Source organism: Urocitellus parryii, unplaced genomic scaffold (genome assembly GCF_045843805.1).
Source record: "Urocitellus parryii isolate mUroPar1 unplaced genomic scaffold, mUroPar1.hap1 Scaffold_37, whole genome shotgun sequence".
Lineage (NCBI taxonomy): Eukaryota > Metazoa > Chordata > Mammalia > Rodentia > Sciuridae > Urocitellus > Urocitellus parryii.
Window position 1 is genome coordinate 5,719,089 of NW_027553327.1, and position 27,700 is coordinate 5,746,788.

General features: G+C 57.9%; 1 protein-coding gene across 1 annotated transcript; it reads left to right on the plus strand.

Annotated features, from left to right (window-relative positions):
- The first annotated feature begins 14,876 nt into the window (after positions 1 to 14,876).
- Positions 14,877 to 27,308, plus strand: LOC144252165 (PH and SEC7 domain-containing protein 4-like). The gene is given in 21 exon segments (XM_077794673.1): positions 14,877 to 14,965; positions 15,070 to 15,283; positions 15,285 to 15,737; positions 16,587 to 16,712; positions 16,969 to 17,047; positions 17,130 to 17,481; positions 20,358 to 20,537; positions 20,993 to 21,018; positions 21,021 to 21,072; positions 21,200 to 21,240; positions 21,243 to 21,311; positions 21,519 to 21,577; positions 21,708 to 21,797; positions 22,863 to 22,906; positions 23,233 to 23,390; positions 24,294 to 24,363; positions 24,478 to 24,642; positions 25,280 to 25,424; positions 25,535 to 25,616; positions 25,619 to 25,677; positions 27,048 to 27,308. Coding segments are annotated over 21 exon segments (2,814 nt in total).
- Positions 27,309 to 27,700: the final 392 nt, after the last annotated feature.

Genomic DNA, 27,700 nt, shown 5'->3' on the forward strand with positions numbered 1-27,700 from the left:
TTAGTTTTCTGTTACTGTAACCAAATACCTTAGTCAACCAACTTATAAATAAGAAAGGTTTATTTTGGCTTGCAGTTTGGATGTCTCTGTCACAAGTTGGCCCTTTAGTCTGTGTGAGGCAGCACATCATAGCAGGAGCATGTGTTGAGCAAAGTTGCCCAGCTCATGGTGGGGAAATGAGAGGAGTGCAAGGGGGTGAGGTACCATTATCCCTTTGAGTGCACCTGTGACCTAATCCTCCCACCAGGCCTCTCTCCCTCTTAAAGGCCATACCACCTCCCAGTAGCACATGGACAGTGGACCCAGCCTTTAACGCTGGGACTTGGGGGACTATAGCCCTTGGCCTGTGAGTTAAATCAGACTTTGGTCTTTGTTATTGATTATTGAACATAAGAGGTCTTCTGGGGCTGAGGTTGTGGCTCAGCGGTACAGCACTTGCCTAGCCCATGCGAGGAGCTGGGTTTGTTTCTCAGCACCACATAAAACTAAATAAGTAAATAAAATAAAGTATTCTATCCAACTACAACTAAAAAAAAATATTAAAAAAAGAGGTCTTTTTTTTTTCTCTGAAATCCCTAGTCCCACAAATGTCCTCATGTCTGCACCCCTACTCTCCTGAGTATACGTTCTGGTATTTTCTGACTGGTTTATCCTGGGAGCTGGGCATATTTTAGAGAAATATATGGTGTTTGTTTATATCTGCATCTATTTTAAGCTTACATAAGTTGCATTGTGCTATGGAGCAACACTTTTCCTTACCTTTTAAAGACAATGCTTTCTTTCTTTCTTTCTTTTTTTTTTTTTTTTTACATGGGATTGGACCCAGGGGAGCTTGTCCACTGAGCCATATCCCGAGCCCTTTTTATATTTATTTAGAGTCAGGGCCTTGCTGAGTTGCTGAGGATGGTTTTGAACTCACGATCCTCCTGCCTCAGCCCACAAGCTGCTGGGATTACATGTGTGCACCACCAGGCCTAGCTCAAGACAGTGCTTTTTTTTTTTTTGGTAGGATGTATCTGACTGCTAGGTGTATCCTGAGCTTGTCGCTTCTGATGGTCAGGCTGTGCTGGAGCTGGAGCTAATGGAATTATTGTAGCAGCTGGTTCTTGTTGGATTGGTCTAGAAAGGTTGTCTGGAGAAGTGGTGTTAGGGGGACCTTGAGGGATGGAAAGGACTGGGTGGGTGGACAGGATGGCGTGAGGACACATACTGGGACATTTAGGGAAGGGCCAGTGGACTACTGAGGCTCAGGGTGGGGGAAGGGGGTGGTCCTGCGGGGGAGGTAGGAGGTCCCAGATGGTCCCTGAAGTATCAGGGAGAGGCCATGGGGTGGCATTGAGGTGGAGGGTATCCAGTCCTGTAAGGATTTTCCGGGGTGGGAGCGATTCCTGGCAGTGTGGATTAGGGTGGCTGAGGACATGCACTCTGAGGGTGGGCAGTCCTGCAGTTCCCCGGATTAGAGGCTGTGTCAGGGAGGGCAATGGGCCTGCACTGGACAGTGTGCTGGGCCCCAAAGGCAGCACGCAGATGTGAGGACCCGGAGGGGCCCGCTGGGCGCAGGGCTGGGGAGGCGCTCAGGGCCCTTGCACAGGCCATGAGATCTGGATCCTGCTTGAGATTCCCAAGCACCTGGGACTCTGGGCCGGAGAGGGGTCTGTGGCTCTACAGTGCACTGTTGGAGGTGGACACGTGGGAGTAAAGTCTCTCCGGAAGAGTGTGAAGAGCCAGAGAGAAAAATCCAGAATAGCGCCGGGGGCAGGCAGGCAGGCAGGCAGGCAGGCAGGAGGAGTGGGTGGACAGCTGAGCTGGCCCAGGAGACCCAGAGCATTTTAAACTGTCTTTTCTGGCTGAGGGGTTAGGAAAGCATCCTCCTGGAACCAGTTCTTTAACATTCTGGGTCTTGGGCAGAGGTGTGGGGATTGCACACAACAAGGCCCAAGGGAGGATCCTACCTTCCAGGAGGCTGGAGGTGCAGCCCGGGGGGCCTGCAGGGGAATGCACGGATGTGCTGAGGCAGAGGGGACAGAGGTAGCCTCAGGAAGCTCAGGTGTGCAGGCTCAGGCCCCTGGACAAAGCTCAGAGGTTCCAGGATGGTCCCTGCTGGGAGCTGCCCAGCCAGGCTGCCTCTCTGTCTTCCAAGGGGCTCTGGGTAGAGAGGGCTCTGGAAGGCTCGGGGCTTTGTACTAGGGCCCAGCTTGGGCATGGGCACCCCAAGAGAACATGTGGTTCAGGCATCGCCCTGTTCTGAGCTGCCCTCCTGCTTTGCCTGCTCTGTTTGATGCTCCTGCTGCTCCTCACGCACACCTGGGTTCCTGTTCCTGATCGGTGGCCTCTCAGGGCTGATAATCATCCTAAGGGACACTTCCCCTTCCTTCTCCCAACGCTGGAAATGTCAGACGCAGCCATACCAGGTGTCTGCTTGCTTACCTGTCCTGCTCGTGACCTCTGATACAACAGTTTCTCTCCTGTAATATTATTTAATCTTTTTCTTTGAATTCTCATCAAGTGGGCATTGTCCACTCTACTGTGTATCTGTGAGATAAATTATAGGTTGGTACACCACTTGTATTTTGTCTGGTTCACGTAGTTAAGTACAGCACCCTGTGCAGTGTGCATGTTTCCACCCAGACAGACAGACAGACAGAGGGCGGGGCTTCCTCCTCCCCACCCTGGGCAGGGGAAACCCCCTCTCCTCTACCCTCTTAGACTTAGTAGCTGGGACCTGTGAATTAAACTCACAAAAGACACATTAATAGGGGCAGAAAAGCCTTCTGTGGGAAGACAAATAGGTTTCCGTAGGAAAATCGGATGGGTTTTTAGGAGAACAGATGAGAGAAAAAGTTATGGTCAGTGTTTGTGCAGACGTGATCTCACCATGGCCTTCAGGGCTACAAAGCCATCACAGGGAAGGGTCTGGGGTGGGCCTCACTTTTATTCTCCCTTCTGGGAACAGCTACTCCTGACAAGGGGTTTAGGGCAGCCTGTTGCTGCTTGGAGTTGTGTAAGAGAAGCTTCAGGAGAGCCCTTTCTGTTGCTGTCAAATCTCAAATGTCTTCCCCTTTAGGTGGTTTTATGCCAAATCCAAGTCGATCCCCACACCTACATCTGGCAGGTCACCGTGGCAGCCATCTGAGAGATAGTAATGGTTAAGGTCAAGAACAAATACTGCCCATGCTACCTGGTGCCTGTGATCCTAGCTACCTTAGGCTGAGCAGGAGGACCACAAATTCAAGGCCATTCAGGGCAACTTATCGAGAACCTGTCTCAAAATAAAATAAAAAGGGCTGGGGGTGTGGCTCAGTGGTACAGACCTCTGAGTTCAACCCCCAGTGCCACCAAAACAAAACCAGACCCACCTGTGCAGACCCTCTGGACCCCTGTGTCTCCCCAATTCTCAGCCTCCACCAGCAATGGGGAGTCAGAGGCTGTGAAAGGATCTTCCAGCTGCCCCGTGAACGGAGCAATCCAATCACTGAGTTTAATTGGCTGATAGGCCTTTATTATTTTTGATGATGATAAACACCTACTTATCTATAAAAATTAGGTATATTCCAAGCAAAATTTCCATAGAGAAATGAAAACTTTGTATTTGGTTCCCATGCAGATTATCAATTGTTATTTTCCTGTTTTATTGCCTAAATAAACAAGGTTTTAAAAATAGAGATAATATGAATATATAAATAGTTTTATTACTTAATATGCTATAAGCATCTTTCCACTTCACTAAATACTCCTCAAAAACGAGGTTGCTGGAGGGTGCCCAGGTCTGCATGTGGCCATGTGACAGCCCCCCGTCAACCATTTATCTGATTGGCTATTGTGGATATTGAAGGCTGAGCATTTTTGTCACCGTAAGTAATGATGCACACGTGTGTTTCAGGAGCTGTTCTGTGGCTGACTTCTGGTGCCATGGGACTGGGAGATGGAGAGTGACTAACTAGAGCCCAACCCTGAGAGGGCAGATCCACAACTAGAGGGTGCCTGGCAAGTGCCCATCTTTAAAACTCACAGTGTTGGGAAAGGCTGGGAGGGGAGGCCCAGAGGGGAGGCCAGGCAAACCTTCATGCTGGGGCAGTGAGAGCCTGGTGTTGTGTCCAGGCTCTGTCTGCAGACACAGAGGGTCTTCTGGTTGAGTGGCAGCGTAGGGACAGCTTTCTAAAGTTAGGTTTGGGTAACCAGATACAGCAGTAGAGGCTCGTGCTGGGAAGTGGGCAGTGACTTACCCCTGGACTTTTCCCTGTCCTCCTGCTCCTGCCTTGAAAGACCTCTTCTCCAGAGGGGGTGCTTTTGTCCCCTCAGGCCTACCCCCAGCTCCCTGCTCTGGCCATGGGGTCCATCCTCAGAGGCCCATGGGGGGGGGGTAAATGTCTAACTCAACAGAGGGAGTGCAGGCGTTCTATCTGGCCTTGCTGGGGCCTGGCCTTGTAGAGGCGGAGAGCTGGAGAAAGAAGCCCCTGGATGCCTTAACCCCAGGCTTCCCCAAGGGGACAGACGTTTACAGTGTCAAATTCAGAGGTCCTGGAACCTCTGAGTTGCTCCAGGCCTCCTCCTCACCCTGCCAAGTGGCTGGTCCCCCCAGAAGGACAGTATTCCAGCAGCTTGAGCGCCACAGTAAGCCCCGAGTTGAGAGGATTGGCTTCACCCCAGCCTAGCGTCTCTGCTGGCTTAAGAGGAGGGTGGCCTTGGCTCACCCCCCTGAGGCATGTGGGTGGCCAGGGAAGAGTGGAGGGTGTGCTTGCTGGGGTCAGCTTCCTGGTTCACATCCCGCCTTCTCCACTGACCACCTGTGAGCGTGAGGGACAGCTGTGACCGTCGGTCTCCTCCCCTGTCTGTGGTGTAGGTTCAGGCTCCCCTCCCCCCCCACAACCCTAGAGCTGGTCAGGTGCTGCGGAGGGCCTGTGGGTCAGCATGCAGGGCCTCAGGAAAGGGCAGTGTGAGTCAAGTGCCCATGTCCCTTCCTCTGCTGCCCTCTGCTCTCTCCCCTCTCCCTCCCAGGAGGGCCAGACTCTGCTGAAATACCCAGGGTTCCTTCTTAGAAGGTGGCCGCTTCCCCTCCTGGCTCAGGGTGTGAGAAGCCACCTTGCCACCAACCTGCTGAGCAGCTTCCTCTGTAGGCAAACAGGAAGTTGCTCACCAGGGCTGTGGGTGCAGGCCGTGTGGCCTCAGGTCCTGGGGAGGGGCGCAAGAGGCCCAGGAGAGAGCCCAGGAGTTGGGCAGGAGGACCCAGCCTCCCAGCTACCAGCTGGCAGGGCTCTGGGCATGGGAATCTGCCCGGTGCTGGACACCCTGCTGTCCTCCACCGAGGATCCTCTACCCGAGCGATGCTCCCTGTGGTCCTGGGAAGACGAGAGTCGAGCAGACAGGAAGGAGCTGGTGCTGCAGGGCTGGGAGGCTTGTCTGGTGTAAGCGGGAACCTCTCAGCCCACCTCCAGCACGCTGGGTGCGCACAGACCACGGCCTGGGACAGCAACGGGTGCTGGTGTTGCTCGTGGTGTCCTCTTGAGGTGACTAGAGTGTTAGTGACACATCACTCATCTACAGGACAGGCCCTCTGGTGCACAGTGACGGCACCCGTCCTGGCCCTTGAGTAGCTCACAGTCAAGGGGAGCTGTGGACCCTGGAACGATGGGGGGCAGAGCTGGGGAGGGGTGCAGATCCTGCCAGGTGGCACTCCGGCTTTGAGGAACAGGGTGCTAGGGAGGGCCAGGGAGGCTGGACCCGAGGGGCACAGCCTGGGCGAGAAGGTGGTGCATCTCCCCTCACAGCCACCTGTCTTCTGCCCCATTGTCCCCTCCAGCCTCGCTTGCCCTAACCTCTGGGTGGCCCCTCTCAATCTACCACTTTCTCTTCTTATCTTTCTCTACTTTGCAGAAGCTTTCAACAAAGCCAGCCACTTCCTCCTCTGCAGCCGCCTCTCAGTGACAGGGCTCTCTCTCTCTCTCACCGACTTCGTGGCCCCTTTGCAGATTGTCCCCTCCCGTCCTGGTGGGCTCCTCCACCCCTGGCTCTGATGACTTCTGGTCACACACTTCCCTAAGGCCAGGTGCGATCTTCGGCTGCGGACTTGAATATCTCAAGTAGCTCAAACCCAGTACTTAACAGTCCCAGCCCAGTGTGCTTTCTCTCCCCGATTCTTCCTGTTTCTGTACATGTCACTGTCACCACTCAGCCAGGGGCTCAAGCCGGGATCCTGGGATTTGCCTTGCCTACTTGCCCATCTCTCCTCCTCCTCTTTGAGCAGGAAGTGTGCCCATTGGTCCTGAGTGTGGATCCCAAGCCTCAGGTCTGCCTTCCCTCTGCTGGACATGCACAGAGACGTGACTGGTCTCCTGGCTTTTACCTGCCCTCTATTCTCCGCACAGCAGAGAGATGACCTTAAGAACAAAGTCACAGATACGTAAATGCTTCCTGACCTGGCATTTGCCCACCTTGAATGGCACCTGGGCTTACTTTGTAGACCTGGTGGGTGTGTCGGGCTCTGCAGACCCTGGGCCCATCTCTTCCACTCTGGGCACATGGAGACCTTTCCCACCCCAGGCAAGAGTGAGACCTGCAGTTCCCTTGGCCCTCCCTGACTGGCCCTCCTCCTGGACAACCTGTCCACGGGCAGCAGAGGCCTCCCTGACCTCCCTCGGTGGCTCACTCAGCCCTGCCACCCGCTGTCATTTCTCCCTAGCTTTCATCATGACTCACCCTCAGCCCGCTCATTTATTCTGCGTCACCAGATTGGAAGCTCCCTGCGACCAGACTCCTGGGTGGTCATTCCTGATGGATTAGCAGTTTCCAGCAAAGAATGCTCAGGGCAGGTGCTGGCCTGGGCTGGTATGGCAGAGGCCCTGGGGGCTGGGGGCCTGAGAGGAAGGTTTGTATGAAGGTCCTGGTGACCAGGTGTGGCCTGCCCAGTGGGGCGGAGAGTTGTGAAATCTGTGTGAGGAACCGTAGCTAGGCCTGTGTCACACAGTTTGAGGGGCCTGTGGGCTAGGCCTGCCTGTCAGTCTCAGAAAGTGAGGGGTATAAATGAAGCTGGAGACCCGTGGCGGGGGGAATCCTGCCCTCCTCTACCTGATCCCCCACCTCACTCCAGAGCAGCCCAGAGGCCAGGCGACAGCTGAAATCTGGGCCTCCTGTGCATGTGCCTGCTCCTCTCCCTCCTCTTCCCCACCCTGCCCCCTGTCACAAGTCTACAGAGTGGAGACTTGGCCAGGGCCCCAAGTCCTACCCACCCCCTGGCCCCCTGCTGGTCCACAGTCAGCCTTCTGGCCTCTCTTCCCCAGTCAGGGCTGCACAGAGCAGCGAGGCCTGGGGCTGGGGGAGGTGGAGGCCACACAGCCCCAGAGGCCGAGTTCCAGGATCCTGGGCACCCCGTATGGTGGAGGAAGGGGAGCCTGGGCTTCAGGAGCCATGTTCCTTTGGACTCCCCTGTTCCCTGGGGAGGGGTGTGGCTATAATGGGGCCCTCTTGACCATGGCCCAGGTGGCCTGGGACTGAAGACATGGCCCTGTGGACCTGCCCAGGAAGAGGCTCCTAGGTGGCGAGTGGACTGGAGGTCTAGAGCTCGGGGTGGGGTCTGAGAAGTCAGAGGGGGCTGAGGCTGGAGAAGTGGACAGGGTAGTCTGAGAGAAGGGGACCCTGGGTGTGGCTCCCCTCTAGCCTTGGTGCCCAGGACCTGCGTGGGGAACAGATGGGGCAAGAGGTGGCTCCTGTGCTCAGAGGTGCTGAGTTCAGACCCCGGCTTTGTGACTTCCCATCTGAGCTGGTGTGACCTCTCAGAGCCCGTCTCAGGCTCTGTAGAGTGGGCACAGTAAAGCATCATAAAGCAGGTGGGAGAACCCAGCGAGGAGAGTTGGCAACACTTTGTAACGACAAGGCTTGTATCAGGTGTCCATATGAGACATAGCCTTGCAGAAATGGAGATGTCATGTTAAAAGGGAAAAGGAAAGTTGGGTGTCTTGGGACCCTCCTGTCTCCACAGGGTGCCTGCAGATGACTGAGCTGGGCAGGGAGGGAGGGGGAGGGGCCTGCCGCAGTCCGGGTCCAGCACCTTCCCTTCCCTCTCCAGGCCCTTCCTTGGTGAAGGCAGAGCAAGGGCAAGTCCTTCCTGGGCTGGGAAGGGCCTCCCAAGTGGGATGTGGAGAGGGGCTGAGGCCTGCCGCTGGGCACGGAAGACTGGCCTGTGGGCAGGAAGTGTGAGGTGCTGGGCCCTGGGGAGCCCTGGGGAGCAGGATGGTGTGTGTCATCGTGATGAGGGGAGCGAGCGGAAGTCGGAAGCACAGCGGCCGCATTTGTGGGGCAGACGACTGCTCGACAGGAAGTACTCCCAGGACTGGGGGGCGCAGGGCAGCTCCTCACTTGTGGACCCTTTGGAGGTGAGCTGGGAGAACCTGCCTGGGGAGGGGCTGGAGGGGATGGGGGCTAGAATGTGAGCCACATGTGGGGCTCTTGTGACGGGGGCTGGGGACAGGTGGGCAGGCAGGAAGCCAGGGCCTGGGCCCCACTGTGTGCACCTACTGCGTGCACCTGGCCTGGGCCTGGACCCTCCCCTCCCCTTCCTCTTCTCCATCCTCCCACCCTGCAACACCCCCTCCCCAGCCCCTCTCTGATGTTCCCTGTCCCCAGAGCCCCTAGAGGTGTGCAGTAGTGAAGGGCAGGGGCTGGGGAAACCTTCCCAGAGCCCCCAGGGCCTCCGTGGCTGAGGCCCTGAGCAAGCCCTGGTCCTAGACCCCAGGGAGGGACCCCAGGTCTTGGTGCTGGCCTGGGTGCAGTCCGTGGCTGTGGGGTTGCAGAGGCAGGCTCTGCCGTTAGGGGGAGCTTCACCCTGCATCCAGGCCCCACCCAGGAAGGTCAGGCTAGGGTGGGGGACGCTGCCTGTTTTCTCTGGCTTAGGCCATGGTTCTGATGTGCAGGAGGAATGCTGTCATTCTCAGTGTCCCTGTTTGCGATCCTTTAAGGCCACTTGTTACCCTGAAGATCAGTGGAGTCTCATGGAGGGAAGACCCAGCTACTGCCCCCTTATTCCAGAGGCTAAAGTCCTCCTGCTGGAGTCACTGTGCTGCTTGGAGGCTGGGAAAATGACCTGTCCTCAGCTGACCAGAAGGCGCCTCAGAGGGCTGGACCTCAGCAGGCCAGAAAGACCTGCCCCCTGGGCTGTGGGCTGCTCACGGCCTCCTGAGGCCAAGGCAGCACCCAGCACAGGGATGGGCGCCGGCTGCTGGGGTCTTTGTGGCGGGAGGGGTGACATCCCGAGTCTGGTGAGGGACAGTGCTAGGTGTTCTGGGGCTCTTTGGTTCACACCCCCACCTCCTCCCCACCTTTTCTGCTCCCTTCCTGAGCCCCAGCTGGCTCCCCCAGGGAGCCCCCAGCTACCTCTCCCCTCCACTGAGCACATTTGCATGAAGGCTCCTTCTCAGGGGCAGGATGTGGGGCCTCCCTGATGGGAGCTCTCAGGGCGCCAGCTCTCAGGGTGCCAGCTCTCAGGGCGCCAGCTCGCATTCATCAGGGGCCTCTGTCCTGTGGCTCCAGACCAGGGAGCCCCAGAGGCCCCTTCTCCTGGGCAGGCTGCACCACAGGACAGGGCCGCCCACTTCCACTTGGAGGTGGAGGGAAGGACGGTTGCTGGCTGGGCCTGGAAGCTTGCAGGACAGAGCGGGGGGTGCACTCCAGGTAGAAGATGGGGTTCCTCCTCCTGGAGCTGAGGGCAGAGGTGGGCCAGCCGAGCCCGACAAGGGGTGTGGTTGCTGTTTGGGGTACTCTGGCTTCTCTGGGGGGTGGCAAAGCAGCAGAGTTCAATGGAGCAGGACATGGGTTTCTCTGTAGGCCCAGCCCCGGCGTCTGCACTGAGAGGCATACCCACTCAGGAACACAGCTCCAGGTACTTCCCGCCATCTGATATCCTTACTTTACAGCTGAGGAACCAGGTGAGGTTTTCCTCTCAGTCACCTGGCTGGGCAGGTGGCATATAGCTCAGATGTGCCTCTAGCTGTGAGCTGCTGGTTACCATGACTCCGAGGTGGGCAAGGGACGGAGGTGGGCCAAGTTCCCAGGCCTGTCACATCCCAAGTCTGTGCCTGGCCTTCCCATTTCTTTTTATTTGGTGGTGCAGGGGACGGTCCCCAGGGCCTAGTGCTGAGGGGACTTGCATGTTAGGTGCTAGGCAAGCGCTCTGCCACTGAGCTGCACTCAGCCCTGGGCCTCCCCATTCTTCAGCCAGAGGACTAGGCTTATCCCCCAAGCCAAGGATAAAGAGCAAACCCATTGATAAAAAGTCCAGTCCAGTGTCCCCAGGGCTCCTTCCTGCCCTGTAAGACCAAAAGGAAGCTGTACCACGCCCTGGGGTGGGAGTGGGACACTTTCACTCCAGGGCAAATCCCAGGGAGGGTCCCCTGCAAGCTGGAGAGCAGGGCTGGGACCCACTGCAACTGAATAGGGTCTTCCCTCTTCTCCACCTCATGCCCTTGCGGCTCCCTCCCCCCTGCTCTAGATCTCTTTCTGGGATCCTGCAGAGCCAGTCTCCATATCCCAGAATTTATCTTTAAACTTCCTGAGCCATCGCAGAGTGCAGAAAAGCAAAGGGCCACTTTATATTAGGTGACAGAATCCACCAGATCAGGCGTGTGCCACATTTTTCTGTTGCTGAATCCCTTCCTCTCCCTTTGTTCCGTACTGAACATAGGAAATTTCAAAAGAGGTTCTTACTAAACGCTGGACCTGGGAATGTCAAAAAAGAAAATTCTAGATGCATGCATAAGATGCAGGTTCTTGGCTTGTCTCTGCTTAAGAGGTGCCGTCCCACCTCCAGGAAGCAAAGGCTGGTTTCTGTCTTCACCCAGGTAACTGGCAGGACACCTCAGTGGCCTTCAGATGTGACCATACACTTAGGCCTTTCCACCTGAAGGAGGGACAGATATAAAAAGAAAAGAAGGAAGAAGCACTTTTCCCTTCATGAACCTCATGATTTTCCAGGGGGATTGATTTGGGGGTGGGAAGAGGGTGCTGGCTAAGAGAGCTGTGGACCTGGGCTCAGACCCCTGCCCCCTGCCTACAGCTGAGTTACCTAGTGCAACTTCAGAAGCTCTCTGAGCCTCAGCTTCTTTGTTAGGAAGGAAGGGATATCACCACTTGTCTCGCCATGGTGTGGTTGGGAAGAGAGAGGAATCAGCTGAGAGCTGGCACATGGCAGGGGCTTGATGACAGTGTTTATACCTTCCCTGTGGGGTTGGGTTGCCAGATAAAAGACAGAAAGCCCAGTTAATTGGAATTTCTCATCAACAGTGAATAAATTGTTAGCACAAGTATGTCCCAGATGTTGGGCATCCTAATACAGTTATGGCTACCCTTGGCCACCCCCACCTTGAAGGTGTGTGCTGCCTGTTTGGGGTGGTTTCTATGGAACTAGGACTACCTCCCACCCAGCTATGGAGCCCCAGGTGTCCAGGGGTGCACCTGAACTTCTCAAGTCGGCATTGACCTGTAACTTTCAGGTCCACTTGAACTACAGGGTAATGAGGTGTCCTCAGAACTTTGTGGGTGAGAGTGGGGAGAAGAGCCAGCCACGGGGTGGGCTGAGACCGAGGGGAGCTGGTTGGCAGGAGGAACGCACTGGGAGGCGAGCTCTGGAATCAGGGAGGATGGGAACCTCATCAGGTTGTGTAAGTGACTTAGAAGAGTCTGGTCCAGTCAAGCCCTGCCCGACCACCACAGAGGCTGCCCGCCGTCTTTCTCTAACAGACCTCTTGCCTCACCTTCCGTGGGAGGGGCTACCCTCCATTTCCCAGCCCCTTCCTTCTCCAGGCTCCTCAGACTCTTTAGGCCACAGGGACCTCTCTTCTCTCTGTTCTTTAAAAAGTGACTGAGGCTCCTCCTTTATTTATTTCCTCCTTTGAAAACCTCTAGCAAGAGACACTGGGTTTCTTTGAGGAAGGCAGACTCATGGCTCACCAGTGTCCGCCATAGCCATCTTTGCGTTCCTAGAGCTTCTCCTTCACATACCCCTGTGCCTAAGTGCACACTTGCAAAAAGAGCCAAGTGGGGCACCCTCTGGTCTCATAAAAATCCAGGGTGCCCTTTCTACCCCCCCTGCCCCTGTTCCCAGACCCATCATGGGCTTGTGAACTTGTCCTGTTAGGCGAGTTGATGTCAAATTGTCACGGTGCCCACGGGGACGTGAGGCTGGCACAGGTTCAGATGCGACATGTCGGGGCTGGAGATGAGGATGAGGGAAGGGAGGGGTTCAGGAGGAACCGGGTGGACACAGATTAAGGGGTCTTGGCAGGGAGGGGTGGAGGGAAGCAGCTTGGGGCCTGGCAGAAGGCTGGGCTAGGGCTGGGATCCGCAGGTCCAGGACCTTCCCTCCCTGGACTCCAGGCCTGCCCTGTCCTAGGGGCTTTCAACCTGATGAGGACAGCACGGCTGTTTTGCCTCTGGCTACCACATGGTCCTTGTCCCCCCAGCAGGCCAGGAGGGAGAATCGTGATCCAGGGGTGCCCTGGTCAATCAGCTTGTGAAAAGAAGAGAAAAGGTTGATTTTAGCTTGGATTTAGTCCACGATTGATTGGCGCCTTTGCTTTGGGCTGTGGCATCCGCAGGAGCACGTGGGGGGGGCTACCCTGCTCCCCCCATGCCGGGCGGGGATGGAAAGAGAGAAGAGACCAGGGTCCCAGACCCCTCCCCACGCCACCCAAAGACCTCCCACCAGGCCCACTGCTTACACTTTCTACCACATCCCGGTAGCACCATGCTGGGCACTTTGGGTGACACTGCAGACCAAAATCCTAGCCAGCCCCAAGGCCCCCTTGTCCCTTTTCCAACGAACTAGGACGGCCCCAGCCTCTTACCCAGAGCAGTGAGGATGGGGGATGGGCAGCTCTGGGGGGGGCAGGCATTGCCACTCAGATCTGGGTGGGGTGAGGGGTGGGCGGAGGGCTAGCTGAGCAGAGGGGACAGGCAAGGCTACGTCCCTTCAGGTCGCTTCAGAGCATCAGCTGCATGAGTAGCCTTTCCAGCCGTGAGATTGTGGGGCCTCTGGAGTCCAGCCTGGAGAGGGACAGGGGCTGAGAACAGGACGGGAGCTGACTTATCACTAACTGATAAAGGACATCAGGTGACCTATCTCAGTGGCTGAAGCCTCTGCAGGCCCAGATTCCTGTTCTACGGAAAGCACGGGACACGGGGCTGGAACAGAAGTGGGTAAAAACCTAGGAGGGGACTCTATCTTTGAGGAAGTGTTAGGAGAATAGTTTGAAGATGAGTAAGAAACTGACATGCATGTTAATACTCCCTCGTTTCTCTGGGACTCTTCTTCCCCCAGCACTGGAGATTGAACCAGGGCCTCATACATTGAGCCTTTCTTAAATTTTATTTTGAGACAGGGTCTCACTAAATTGCTGAGGCTGGCCTCAATCATGTGATCCTCCTGCCTCAGCCTCCCTAATCCCTGAGATTATGGCCTACACACGGCCCCTGGCTCTGGTGGCCTTAAACAGTAGGGGGCCCTGTCTGATCTTTGTTTGCAGGGTCCTGGGGTTTCCATTTTGGGTGTCCAGTGGTGGGCTGAACCTGGGCTGAAGGCTGAGCTCCCCCAGCGCCCCTCTGAGTTGGGCCCCACAGGGCTGGGGTGCTTCCCCGGTTGTCACTCAGTTCTAAGTAGCAGAGGGGGATCGAGAGGCCAGGCCCTGGCTGTCTACCACCAGGCAGGGAGAAGTTGTCCCCGTGGTTTTCTGGGCCTGCACACCAGGTCTGGCCCTACCTTCTTGTAGCCTGCTGGGTGGGGCCTTGGATGAGGTCTGGAGCCCTGGACAGGGACAGGCCATGGTGCTGCAGGAGGCTGGGCTGGGGCGGCCATCTGGCAGCACCCCCTCCATGTCAGAAGGAAGCTCCTGCAGCGGGGGTGGGAGGAGGGAGCTGTGGACTGGAGGGTGGGTGGTCTGGGGACAGGCCTGGCCTCTGTTCCCAGCGGGGACATTGAGCCAGCCTCGGGCTTTCTCCCTCCCCTGTGAAACAGGGCACAGCAGGTGCCCGCTGGCCTTCCCGGTCTGGGTTGGCGAGTGGAGGCTGGGGATGGGCTTGGATGGGTGGAAGGGGCTGCCGCTCCTGGGTATCTGAGTCACTCCTGAGGGTGGAGCACCCGTGGACACACGTCCTCGGGTACAACTGGGAGGGTCTGTGCTGCATGAGGGCCCACCCAGACCTGTCCTGTGGACGATGTGCAGGGCAGCCCGAGTGGGTGGGCAGCTCCTGGCAGATGTGGCCATGCCCACTCCCAGAAGGCAAGCCTGCCCTCCCTGAGCTGCAGGTGGCCTTGCTGTGGGACAGAGGGCTGGGGCTCCTTGCTGCTGCTGCGCCTCTGCACAGCTGCTTACGGGCTGCAAGGGCCAGAAGCCCAGCCTGGGGAGTAGCCCTGGGAATGGTGCAGCCCCAAGGACAGGGCCCGGCCTGGTCAGGGTCAGGCGGGCTGGGGCCTTTGTCTCCTGGTTGGTGCCTGTTCCCCTGCCAGGCTGCTCCCCTCCCGGCCTCTGTGTCTGTCTCCTGCGTATTTGGTGTGCATTTCCCTCTCACTGGCCACTGCTCCACCATGCTCCCAGCCAGCTTGTCCTTGGCTAACCCACATGGTGTTCCTTCAACCGGCAGATGGGTGTGTTTGGGGCAGGTGCTGCCTGGTGTGGGCTTGAGATTGTGGACCGGACGGCGCGGGCAGGGTTGCTTTCCAGCCGTGTGCTCACCCCCAGGACACGGTGCTTCTCTAACCTGTGCTCCTTTGGGCATTTCCAGGGCAGAACTGGACTCCCGGTGGCCCCCGTGGTGGACACATCCCCTGTCACACCCCGTGGGATGGTGAACGTGGACACTCCAGAGGCTCCTGTGCAGCTTGAGCTCTGTGCATGATGGGCGACAGGAGACTCCCCGACCACCCGCAGCCCGTGGAACTGCTCAACCTCTATTTGGAAGACAACCTGCAGCCCCACCCAGGAGTGTGCGAGAGGGAGACCCATGGCCAGCCAGGCCCTCCTGAGCCTGGCGGGGGACACTCCTGGGCCTTGGACTCTCCGAGACCAGCAAGCCTGGTGCTCCTGCCAGGGTCTCTGGTGTGGAGCCTGCGCACGTGGGACACTGCTCCTCCCCAGGAACACCAGGGGGCAGCTGCCCCACGGGGAGCCCCCGACCGAGCCATAGCTCCTCCGCACAGGTGGTGTTCTGGGCCGGCATCCTTCAGGCCCAGATGTGTGTCCTGGACCTGGAAGAGGAGCTGGAGAAGACGGAAGGACTCAGGGCTGAGCTGAGGTGCTGCGTGCCCCCCGTCCTCCCCGGGCCTCCCTGATGACAGGGACCTGCGGCCCAGCCCAGCAGTGGAGGAGGACTCCGAGGAGGACAGTAGTGGGCCTGAGGGGGAGAGCCAGGCCTGGGCCCTGGAGGGAGCAGCAGACTCCTCCCCAGAGTGGGGTGCTGAGGAGGAGAGCCTGTCCTTCGACAATCCCCTTTTCCTGCAGAGCCCCTGCTCCGACACCAGCGCCTCTGGGGAATGCTTCTCCTGGGGCTTCTCCGACTCCTCCCCACAGGCTCTGGAGCCTCTGCTCTTGGGAGGCACAGGGTCCCGGGAGCTGGGCAGTGAGCCAGATCTGAGGGACAGCACCACGGAGTCCAGCGGGTGTGCCACCCCTCCGTTCCCTGTGCCCTCCTACAAGCTACACACCTCCTGCTGGGCCACCCACGGGGCTCCCACAGCCCCTGCCACGCAGGAGGGCGAGGTGAGTTCACTCCCCGGGCTGCCCTGGGGACATCCAGGGGAGGGCCTTCCTGGGGCCACCAGGCCCAGCACACTCTTCAATGCAGGGCCCGCTGGTGGTCTGAGGTACACTGCTGACCAGCAGGACCAGTGTGGCCTTCAGAACCCTGGGAAGGTCGTCACCACCCATGCCATGGTGGTGAGGTCCACAGAAGTCCCCGTCTCCGAGGGGCTGTGTCTAGAGACATGTGAAGAACAGGCAGCTCCTCCGTTGCAGGGTGTCCCAGGAGGATTCCCAGTCTTCCCCTCCCTCCTCTGAGACTGTCCCAAATGCCAGCAGGGACGGTCTCTGCCCCAACAGAAAGGATCTCCAGGGATTCCGTGGTTCTGTTACTTGTAGCTCCCCATCTTCCACTGTCCCCCATCCGTGGTCAATAGATCGGCCTCAGATGACCATGGCAGGGGGCCTGTGATATCACCCAGCCCTGGGCATGAGACAGTAGGGAACAGTTTTCCCAGGGAGGCCTCCCTTCAGAGATAAGGAGGCTCAAGTTGGCGGAGGGGCTATGGCCCTCTCATCTCTGCAGAGAACACGGAGTGCGAGGAGCCCGGCCGGCGGGGCCCTGTGAGGGGCACTGTCTCAGAACCTCAGAGGGAAGCCTGGGAGGAGCTGGGGCTTGCCTTCCTGCTGGCTGAGCCTGCCGTCCAGGCCTGTGCCCAGGGCCAGGACCCTCCCCGGACCCACGCCCCTTGAGGGCAGGTACTGCCTGAGCAGGCATCTGGTGAGGTAAAGAGACTGGTGGGATATGCAAAGATCCTGGGAATCATTTCCTTCTGGTCAAACCTCTTCTCTGCGCCCTCCTCCTCTTAGACTTCTCTGGAGGACCAGCCCCCTCTGGCCACACCTGCGGTACCATCTGCAGATAGGGCACTGGCCTTGGAGACTGCACACCATGGAGCTGACCTCGGCCCTGCCACACATCCTGTGCAGCCTTCGGCAAGTCAATTCCCCTCTCTGGGCCTCACCTTCTCCATCTGTGAAGGAGGAACGAGAACCTGCTGATTTCTCCTCTCCTAGGATGTGGGTCTTCTCCCATCCGGGATTCTCTTGAGAACTGAGGACCCAGATTGGTGCCTGTGTCTTCCCGGTGGGGGCTGGTGAGGAGGGAGGGGATTCCAGGTGCCCTGTGTTCTTCTCTCCCCTTCCCACTCGCTTGTTCCCGGGGCTGATGGGATTCTGTAAATCTCCACAGGAGCCACCCACCCCTGAGGCCTGCCAGACAGAAGAGGATCCTTCTTGGCCCCAGGAGCCTCTTATCTCCCAGGACAGAGGTGAGACCCCACACAGGGGTTTGGTAGTGGGAAGTGGGGGTGGTTCTTGGGGTCCTCATGCTCATTCCACACTCTCCCTCAGGTGGAAGGGAGGCCGGGCGTCCCCAGGAGCCTGCCCCCTGCATCCTGGCCCCTGGGCCCTGGGGGAGCCCAGAGTCTGAGCACAGAGGCCTCGGCCCCAGGCCCAGCCCCTCCACCTCCCCGGAGAGCAGCCCCCCGCCCCAGCACCACAGCCCTGGCACTTTCCCCAAGTGGTCACCAGACGCGCCACACCCTTCTCTTCTGGAGTCGGATGGGGCAGAGCCAAGCTCCCTGAAGAAAGAGGCGACGGGGAAAGCTCCACACCCAGGGCAGGAGGCAGAGAGCCAGGGCCCAGCCAGGACTCCGGAGGCTGCAGGTGCTGAGCCCGGCGAGGACTCCACATCTGCAGAGGGGTGAGTCTGACGGTGGCCTTCAGAGTACCCAGCGTGGAGCTGGCCATGTGATCCCAGCTGCTGTGGGGGGGCTGAGGCGGGCAGAGTGCAAGTTCAAGGCCAGCCGAGGCAATTCAGTGAGTCTCAAAGTAGATAAGTAGCTCAGTTGTAAGAGCTCTTACCCCAATTGTGAGAAAGCGTGTGCTCAACCCCAGCACCAGGAAAAAGAATGAAAGAAAGAAAAGAAAAGGAATCCACAAGCCCCCAGCCCTCCTCTGGACGGAGGGTAAAGCTGTCGGGCCCTGAGTCCTTCTGACAGCCTCACAGCTGGGCTGTCTGAACGGCCTCGGGAGAGAGCTGACAGGGACCAGAGGGTCTGGAAGCTCAAGAAACAAATGGGAGGATGGTCCCAGGTGGAGGTGGAAGGGTGGAGAGGCCTGGCTCTGGGGAGTGTCCACAGCTGGACCCCAGGTGAGGAAGAAGGCAGGGAGGCATTGTGGGGAGCTGACCGGGCCCTGGCCGCCTTGGGGGAGAGCAGTCCAGTGACGTGGGGATTAGAGATGGCCCTGGCCTTGAGGGAGTGCTTGGGGGAAAGTCACCTGACAGTCTAGGCCCAGGGTGCTGGCTTTGATCTCGGAGGGAGGGGGGCTCTGGTGGGGACTGAGTGACTGGCTCTTGGGGCCCGTGGCAGGTAGGGGTCACCTCAGGACTGTGGTCAGAGGTGGGAGCAGGCCACCTGTGACGCGGACCTCGTTGTCTACCAGCCCCCATGCTGCGTCAAGACTCCTGGCCCCTGGAACTCAGCAGGGGAGCAGGGGCTTTGTCTCTGGTGGGCTAACAGGGGCATATTGGACCAGATGGTGCAGATATGGGGGGTTAGTGTCACCAGCTGGCCAGGCTGACAACTAAGAAAACCACACAAACACAGAAATACCTTTTTGGGGGCTTAGCGATGGCTCTGAGACCTCAGCTCCATGCTGAGGGGATCAGGGAAGGAAAGAGAGAGAGAGTGTGCACCCCAAACCCCTCTATTTATTGCGGAAAAGACATTCAATAGAAAGTTCCACCCAAATAAGGCCAGGGGTTGGGTTTCGAAGGGTGGAGTCTCGCCTGGTGATGTCTGTGGTCAGCAGATTGATTGACATCTCGGCAAGTCACGCCCATCGCAGGTGCTGTGTGGGACCACAGGCAGAGCCAGAGGAAATGACACAGATGTCACACAGCCCCAAAAGCTTGTAACGCCAGCCCAGTCCCCTCAGATGCTCAAATGCACATAGCTCACACACAGCCCATGGGTGGCTTGCGACAGGCCAGCCCTATTCCCATCTCGGTGTTTGGGTGACGATGACAAATGTCAGTCAGTGCCAGAAACCACAGAACCACTTTCCTTATGCTTCTGGAAACTTCCCTGCTGTGGGGCTGTTCAGAGGCCAGGTAACCAGAGAAATCTCAGCCTCCAAAAAGGGAGGCTGCAGATACCAAAGACTAGTTAATCCAACCCAAAGCAAAAGTAACTCCACCTGAAGTGACAACTCTAGTTTCATAGTAAATAAATGGTGAAAAGGGTTAATTGGGCTTTATCCTGGCTAAACATATAAGTAAGTTTATTTAGTCTTACATTTAACACACTGTAGGAAGTTCAATTTTCTTGACACAGCCTTGGTGGCCTCGTTCATTTATGCCACCTTTCATAGTGAGATCCTGAAGATCTTTTTTTCTTTTTTTGGTACCAGAGATGGAACTCAGGGGTTCCATCTTAGCCACTGAGCCACATCCTCACATTTTATTTCTTATTTTGAGACAGAGTCTTGCCAAGTTGCTCAAGGGCTCAAATTTGTGATCCTCCTGCCTTAGCCTCCTGAGAGATCACAGGCATGTGCACGGCACCTGGCTCTTTACAGCTTATTATCCATGTAGTTCTCTTTACTTGGCCAATTGTGTCATTATTTCTATTTCCTCCTCTTCAGTCCCCATCTGTCAGTGGCTTTCCATGGGATTCCTGGAGTCTTCCAGGGTCACTTTGGACGGACTTCCTGAAATCCTACAGGTTTTGGCGAGATCTGCCTTTTGCTCTTCAGTGTCTGTTCTGTTGATCCTACATTTGGGGATGTTTAGGAGACTTAGGAAGCAGAGCAGTTATCAGCCAAGAGTGGACCTGTTCATGAGAGGTGGAGAGGGCCCTCGGGGGGGTGTAATCAGCCCTCGGGTTGCGGGCGACTGTTTTCACCTTGCGATGATATTTGATGACATTTGCGTTCTGTGCGACTCTGTCACTGTGCCGGCTTGCTCATGAATATGTGAATGACTAGGACGCCCACACCTGGTGGTACCTTTGCAGGGAGCACAGCAGAGTCAGGTAGAGATGGGGCTGAGTGACTTCTCAGAGCCTCGGTGTGGAACTCCGTGCTCCTGACCCTGGGGTGAAGCGCCACTCGGCGTAGCTCACCCGCCAGGCTCCTGGTGGTGAGCAGTGCCAGGCACAGGAGGGCAGGCTGGAACCCCCTCTTTGACTCCCCTGTCACCATTCAAAGCCAGTCTAGCTCCCTGTTCTAAGGCCGGCCTTCGCCTTTCTTGGCTGGGGGTGGGAGTGGGGACAGGGCTGGGCTCAGGGGAGAGAAGCGCTCCACTCACCTTGGTTGACAGAACCCTTGGGGGCCTGGAAGGGCTGCACCTGAGCTCTAGGTGAGAAAGCTTAGATCCTCTGGGGGAGGAAGTGTGGGGCTCCCAGCTCTCCTGTGAGGCAGGTTGAGACTCCGTCTCCCCTGGGTGAGGGTCTGGGCCCAGCTCCAACCCCGAGCTCTGGGCACCCCCTTCCATGGCTGCTGCATGGACCCCTGGCCCAGAATGCCTGCAGGCCATCCAGGTGTGAGTCTGAGGACACTGATGGACTCTTCCAGGCATGCGGAGAGCTCTGCGCCCCAAGCACAGTCCCCAGAGGAAGGTCGGAAAACACTGGCTGGGGACAAACTGGCTAATGGCCTCCGGACTACTGACAAGACGGTGTGGAACTTGGCCTCACGCCTCTATCACCTGGAGGGCTTCCGGAAGTCTGAAGTGGCCGTCCACCTGCAGAAGAAGTAAGGGCATTGGGCCTGGGCAAGGCTGGAGGGGAGGCAGGACAGCGGGCAGCTGCCCACGGGCTCCCTGCATGGGCTGTCCCCCTCCTTCCCTATCCTGTGACCCCTCCTCACCACCCCCAAGCCCACTACTGCCTCTCCTCCCAGTGTTCCGACCTCCTCGGCACGCACTTCGTCCTCGGCCTTTCCCCAGTACTCTGGCCCCCTGCTGCTTTCTCTGGCCCTAGCTGTACCATCTCTGCTGCACACCCTCCATGTTTCTTAGAGCCCCGGCCCAGCCCCCTGGCCCACCCCAGAACCCACAGGCCCCTCCACACAACACTGGGTGGGTGCCAGGGGTAGGCCAGACCCTGACCGTCCCTTGCCATCTTGGGATCTGGGGTCCGTATCTGGCCCATGCCGTGGCCAGGCCTAGCCTGCCCCAGTCCAGCTCTCAGGCAGCTGTCCCTCTGCAGCGATGACTTCAGCAGGGCGGTGGCCAGGAGTACCTGTCCTTCTTCCAGTTTGGAGGCCAGAGCCTGGACCGAGCCCTCCGGTACCACCTGCGGGCCCTCCCTGGGGAGGCTGTGGAGGGGGCAGTCATGGGACGCGGGATGGGGTTGGCTCCCTGCCCTGGGAATGTGGCCACCCACCTGCCTCTCCTTGACCACGGCCTCCTGCAGGGGCTTCCTCCAGGCCCTGGTGCTCAGCGGGGAGACCCAGGAGCGGAGCGGGTCCTCTACCAGTTCTCCCGGCGCTTCCACCACTGCAACCCTGGGGCCTTCCCCTCAGTAGGTAGGGTGGGCGGCTGCGGGTGGGGCAGGGCTGGGGGCAGTGTCCCTGTATCTGCTGGGGCATTCCATGGGTGGGGGCTGCTGGGGGCGTGTGGGGGCTGCCGAGAAGCGGGGGCGGGGGTGCGGGGCGAGGGTGCATCCCACCCTGTGGGCAGAGGACGTGGCAGGCAGAATTTCCGTGGCTTCCCCTTCTCTCTTCCTGGGGCAGACTCTGTGCACACCTTGACCTGTGCCATCATGCTCCTGAACATGGACCTGCATGGGCAGGTGAGAGGCGGGGAGCTGAGGGCCTAGGGCACAGGGTCTTGGGACACTGGAGGATCCCCCGAGGGACCGACGGGGGTGTGTTCAGTCGGGGTGGGGTGCTCAAGCTGTCCCTCTTCTCTCCACGCCACAGAACATTGGGAAGAGCATGAGCTGCCAGGACTTCGTCACCAACCTGCACGGCCTTCAGGATGGCGGCAACTTCCCCAAGGAGCTGCTGAAGGTGTGGCTGGGCGCCCCCCTCCAGGCCCCCTCTCCAGGCTCCCCCCTTCAGTCTCCCCCTCCAGGCTCCCCGTGGAGCCTGGTCCTTGGTCCCTTGCTCCCAGGGGGACGTAGAGAGCTCAGCCTGGCTCTGCTGAAATGCCAGGAGGATGTATTTTGGCTTGGTGGCAGCATCAGGGACATCTCGGAATTGGTTAACTGTGCAGATCTCAGCCCTGGACCTACTGAGCCACGCTCTGGGGCTGGAGCCCTGCAGATGCTCCACTAAGTGTCCGTCTAGGTGATTTTTGTCCCTTTGAAGTCTGAGAAGCACTCTGAGTAGATGACAAGCAAAGTTTCATGTAGCAAATGTCTCGAATTCAGGTTTGGGAGTGGGACAACATACCCCTGGGCCACTCAAGATCCCCACCTCACAGTGTCCTCCTCAAGATGAGATCACCTTCGCCAGGTGCAGCACCTGCTTCCCAAGCAGATCTCTGGTTCCTTCATCTAGTGAACATTTATTGAGTGCTTACTGTATGCTGCACACCTTGCCAGGCGTTTGGAGGGCACCAAGCTAGCGAGATGCACCTCTGTCAGGACTATACTCACTATGTTGTTTCAGAATTCTAGCACATCATTCACGAGTTCCTTCCTTGACCAGACCTTTATTGTGGGGATTGCTTAGTCTGATTCCCTCTCTGTCTGATCCCTCCATGCTGGCTGGTACACAATGCATGTCCCCTTCAAGAAAACTAGTTCAGGCCTTTCCAAGTTTGGGCAGAGCAGGGACTTGCTGCCTTGATCATCTCTGTGTCTCCAGTTTACATCCTAGGGCCTGGCACCTGGGAAATGCTCCAGGAATAATTTGTTGCATGGACAAATGGACAGATGGATGGATGGATGGATGGACAGGTGGGTGGGTGGATGGATAGATGGACAGGTGGATAGGTGCTTGCCCAGTCAAAGGAGAAGGATAGCTGTGATGGGGGTGCCAGGACAGGCAGCCCCTAGCGGTGTGCCTGAGGGGTGAGTTTATGTAGCCTAGCCCTGAAGTCCCTCTGCCCACCGTGTGCTTCTATTCCAGGCTCTCTACTGGTCTATCTGAAGTGAGAAGCTCGAGTGGGCTGTGTAAGTGAGAGTCCCCTTCCACTTCCCTCCTTGGCCCTTGATCCTGCCTTTGGGCCTGTCCTTCTTCTGTCAGCCGAGTCTTGGGAGGATGCTCCCTCTGTGTGGGATGGAGCCAAAGGCAGAGTGCTGGCCAGCCGATCTCAGAGAAGCCCAATGTAGTCAGGGCTGGCCACGGGGCTATTCCCAGGAATTGATGGTTGGCTGTGAATGTAGATCCCATGTACCTCCCCAACCAAAGAGAGTGTGCTGAGGCCCCGGGGGGCAGTGGGAACTTCCTGGTGGTCTTTGCCCACTTAGCACTCCCAGCCTGGTTCTCTGACATCCAGGGATGAGGAAGACACAGCCAGACCTGAGAAGGCCCTGCCATCCCCGCCTGGCAAGACGGGCAGCCCCTTCCTCCAGCTGGCTCAGGATCCCCTGGCACCCACCTACAAGCAGGGCATCCTGGCTCGGAAGATGCATCAGGATGCGGATGGCAAGAAGAGTGAGTGTCTCCTGCCCAGGAGCAGGGCTGGAGGGGAAGCGCTGCCCAGGGGCCACTCTGTGTGTGCGGTGTGAGATGCCCTGCTGAGGACAGGCAGCGAGTGCTGCTTCCTCCTGAACATGACCATGACCTGGGTGCTGGGGAAGGGGAAAGGGGGTGTCCAATTATTCCTGGGCCCTGGCCCTGCAGTAAGGGAGAGATCAGGCAAGAGAGTCAGTGAGCGGGGTGAAGGTGGGAGGGCTGGACTGAGCTCGGAGATGGAGGAACAAAGGGTTTCGTTTTGTTCTGGGGACTGCATGTGGGGAATGGGCAGGTGACTGGTGGACCTGAGTGGAACCCGGGGAGCAAGAGGAGCTAGAGTTCTGCAGTTGGTCAGGGGAGGCACCCACAGAAGACGGAGCAGGCAGAGTCACTCTACCTGGAGGACGCACTGGGGCAAGGCTCATGGAGCCCCAAGCAGCCCAAGGCAGCAGCCTGGCCATCGCCATAGACTCCTCTGGAAATCACAGATGGAGTCGGTGTGACATTCAGAAGCAGTCTGAGCAGGGCCCCAGGGAGGTGGCTCCTCATCACGCAGGACCCGGGAGGTTGGGTGTCTTGCAGGAAGGTATCTGAGTGGAACTGTTTGGGCATGGCTGTGTTTGTGCCTGGGGTTCGGGGGATGTGGGGGGCGAGAGAGAGTCTAAAGAAATACCCACATTTGTATGCAAGTAGTTCTCTGGTGCTGTGTGGAGCAGCACTGGGCTGGAGACCCAGGAGGTGCCGTTGAGTTTCCTGGTGATGGCTCTCTGTGCGCTTATGTGCATCCTGGTGGGGAGGGACGCAGGGTGAGGGCAGGGTGACCTGCCCACACTGTGTCTGGGTGCGGGTGTGCCACTTGCCTTTGTGTCTGGTCTAGGACAGCGCCGTGGGGCAAGCGAGGTTGGAAGATATTCCACACTCTGCTGCGGGGAATGGTCCTCTACTTCCTGAAGGTAGGAAGGAGGCGGCACCCTGATGGGCAGATGGGGTGGGGATGTACGGGGTGGTCAGCTGTTGGAGGGGGCAGCTGAGACTGAACCCTTCTCTGAGTCCTGTGCCTGCTGGCAGGAGAGGACCACTGCCTGGAAGGAGACAGCTTGGTGGGGCACATGGTGGACGAGCCCGTGGGGGTGCACCACTCACTGGCCTCGCCCGCCACCCATTACACCAAGAGGCCCCACGTCTTCCAGCTGCGGACGGCTGACTGGCGCCTCTTCCTCTTCCAGGCACCGTGAGTCCCTAGGGTGGGAGGAAAGTGGCCAGGCCTCGGGGCCCCCGATTCTCCTCTCTCCTGTCCACCTGACCCCTCTGAAGCCTGCTGGCCCAACCCTCCTTGCCAGGAAACTTTAGAGTGCCGTGACCCCAGAGATGAAGCCAGGCGTGGCCAATTTCCTGGAGGCATCCACGGTTTCCTTCTAATTCTGGGTCAAGCCTCCCAGTGTTGGGTATAGGATTCCAGGAGGTCACTCAATTTTTGACATTTAAAATACCATCTGTTGGATCCTCCTGCCTTTCTGGGGATTGAACCCAGGGTTTGGGCATGCTAGGCAAGCACCATACCAGTGCTTGTAACTCCCTTGTAACTTATTTTGAGACAGGATCACTAAGTTGCTGTGGCTGGCCTCCAAGGATTGGTCCTCCTGCCTCAGCCTCCCAAGCATCTGGGATTACAGGCAGCTCCAGGCAGCTCTGGAGTTTCCTCTTTGATAATTAAAAACCTCAGGCAGAGGGCAACTGCCCAGTAGGGAAGGGCTGCTGGTTTGGGTAGGTAGTCCTGAGTGGATGGAAGGCTGTGTAGATCACGGAAGGTGTGGCATCGGGAGCAGGTGACAGGGCGGACCCTGGGACCACGAGCTTCTCTCCTGCAGCACTGCCAAGGAGATGACCTCCTGGATCGCGCGCACCAACCTGGCTGCGGCCACCCACTCAGCGCCGCCCTTCCCCTCTGCAGTGGGCTCCCAGCGCCGATTTGTGAGACCCATCCTGCCTGTGGGCCCTGCTCAGAGCTCCCTGGTAGGCTCCCTACCCGCTGGGGTGCAGAGGGCTGGTGGGGCTGCACACCTGTGCCTCCGGTGGTGAGAGCCCACTACCACGTATGACTTCCACACCACCTTCCCTCCTAGGAGGAGCAGCATAGATCCCACGAGAACTGCCTGGATGCGGCTTCTGACGACCTGCTAGATCTGCAGAGGAACTTACCTGAGCGGCGGGCCGGAGCCTTGAGCTGGAAGAGTACCGCCTGCGGAAGGAGTACCTGGAGTACGAGGTGAGGCTCTGCCGCCCCCTCCTGGCTGCCTCTGTCCCTGCAGCCATCGCTCCAGCAGCTTGGAGGCCCCGGTGTGCTGATGCGCACACAGATGTGAACAAATGTACAATGTATATCTGTGTGCACTCAGGCCCTTCACTTCTCGTCCTGGAGGTGCATAGCAATGCCATCTGAAAACTGATGGAGGTCTCTTTATATATATATATATATATATATATATTTTTTTTTTCCTTCCTGGGCTTATTTGGCTTTTTTCCAAGTTGAAAGACAAATTTTATTATAGCAGAATTATTCCCCCAGTACCTACCTAATAATAACAGGTAGTGTATGTGGACTTGTATTTCTCTCACGAATTACTTCTTGTGATTATCTAATGCCTCTGGGCTGGGTACTCGCATCCTCGTTTTATAGACCAGGAGACCGAGGCATAGGGAGCTAACGGTCTGCGCAACTAGTAAGTTCACCTGTCGCTCCAGTCACCCCCGTATGGTCCTAGCTCAGGCAAGGCCTTCCTCAGCCCTGTGACGGATTCCAGGATGTATTTGCACCCAGTCTGACCCCCCCACACACACCCCAGTTCTTCTTTGGCCTCACATCAGTGCATATTCTGGGATCCTGATGCTGAGTGTCCTTGTCCAAGGTCCTGGCGGTCCTGCTGAGGTTGTGGGCAGCGAGGGAAAGCCAGGCGCAGTGTGAGCGATAAGGAAGTCCTGCCTGGGCCCGGCAGGAACCCATGCAGCCTGCTCCCTCCCTGGTCTGCTTTCAAGGTCCCTGTCAGCCCTTTGACTTATGTCACCCCCTGGCTGTGAGCTCCCTATTTCCCAGAGGCCTCAGGGTGTGGCTGAAAGGACCCAGCCTCTCCCACCACTGCCCTGCTGGGACTGTCAGCCCTCATTTGGCCTTAGGTCCTCCTTTTCTAAACCAGAAACACCGTCCAACCTCCCAGGGCACGGCTGAGGAGCCCGTGGGATGGAGGGTAGGAAAGGGCCTTGCAAGCCGGGAATGGGAGCCCAAGGGTGCTGGTTATTGCCTGTGAAGCAGACGAGGGCAGGGTAGATGGCATCAAGCTCGCAGATGCCAGCTGCTACAACACTGTTCAGACGCTATGAGGGCTCCATCCAGATGTGAGGGTGCGTGTATGCTAACAGACCCTGGGCACAGTGGGACACGGAGCTCAACATGGTCTGGGGACAGCAGTCGCAGCCCTACGACCCCGGTGGTTGTAACAGGACTGGCTGAGGTCAGAGGCAGTTGGTGCTGTCTTCTTTCTGCAGAGGTCTCTGTCACCATTACTTCGTGCACCCAAGCATGAGTTGCCCCTTATGAATCCAGCCTCCCCCAGCCTAAGACACAGTGCCTCTGTGTTGCAGAAAACCCGCTATGAGACATATGTGCAGCTGCTGTTGGCACGGCTGCGCTGTCCCTCCGGGGACCTGGCCCTGTGGGAAGAGCGGCTGGGGAGGGAAGCTGCAGGCCTGCGGCTTCAGCCAAAGCCCAGCCTGAAGAAATCCCACTCCAGCCCGTCTCTGCACCAGGATGAGGCCCCCACCACAGCTAAGGTGAAGCGCAACATCTCAGAGCGCAGAACCTACCGGAAGATCATCCCCAAGCAGACCCACAATCAGCTATGAAGTTGGTGCCACTTCTGACACTGGCCCTGATCCAGGTGGACCTGAAATGAATCCACGGAGGACCTTTATTTCTCTGGGTTCTTGGTGAGGGATGGGCCTGCCCCACCCTCTGCTGGAGGACCAAGCTCTCTTCCCTGTGGTCCTTCCCTGACGCTGCCTGCCTGCTCACGACCCCACAGGCCCTTGGCTGTGGCTGCTCCTGACCACTCCCAGGGAAGAGGAAGGTCAGGTGGGGCCTGGGCTTCAATCCCAGGGACCTATCCCGCTTCCATCCCCAGAATCCAGGATGCCTTGTATCCTGGGCACATGGGCCTGGGTTTCTGGGAGTGAGCTTGGGGCCATCCAGCCAGGGAGCCACAGCCCGGAGGACAGGGACCTGCTAGGGGAGGCCC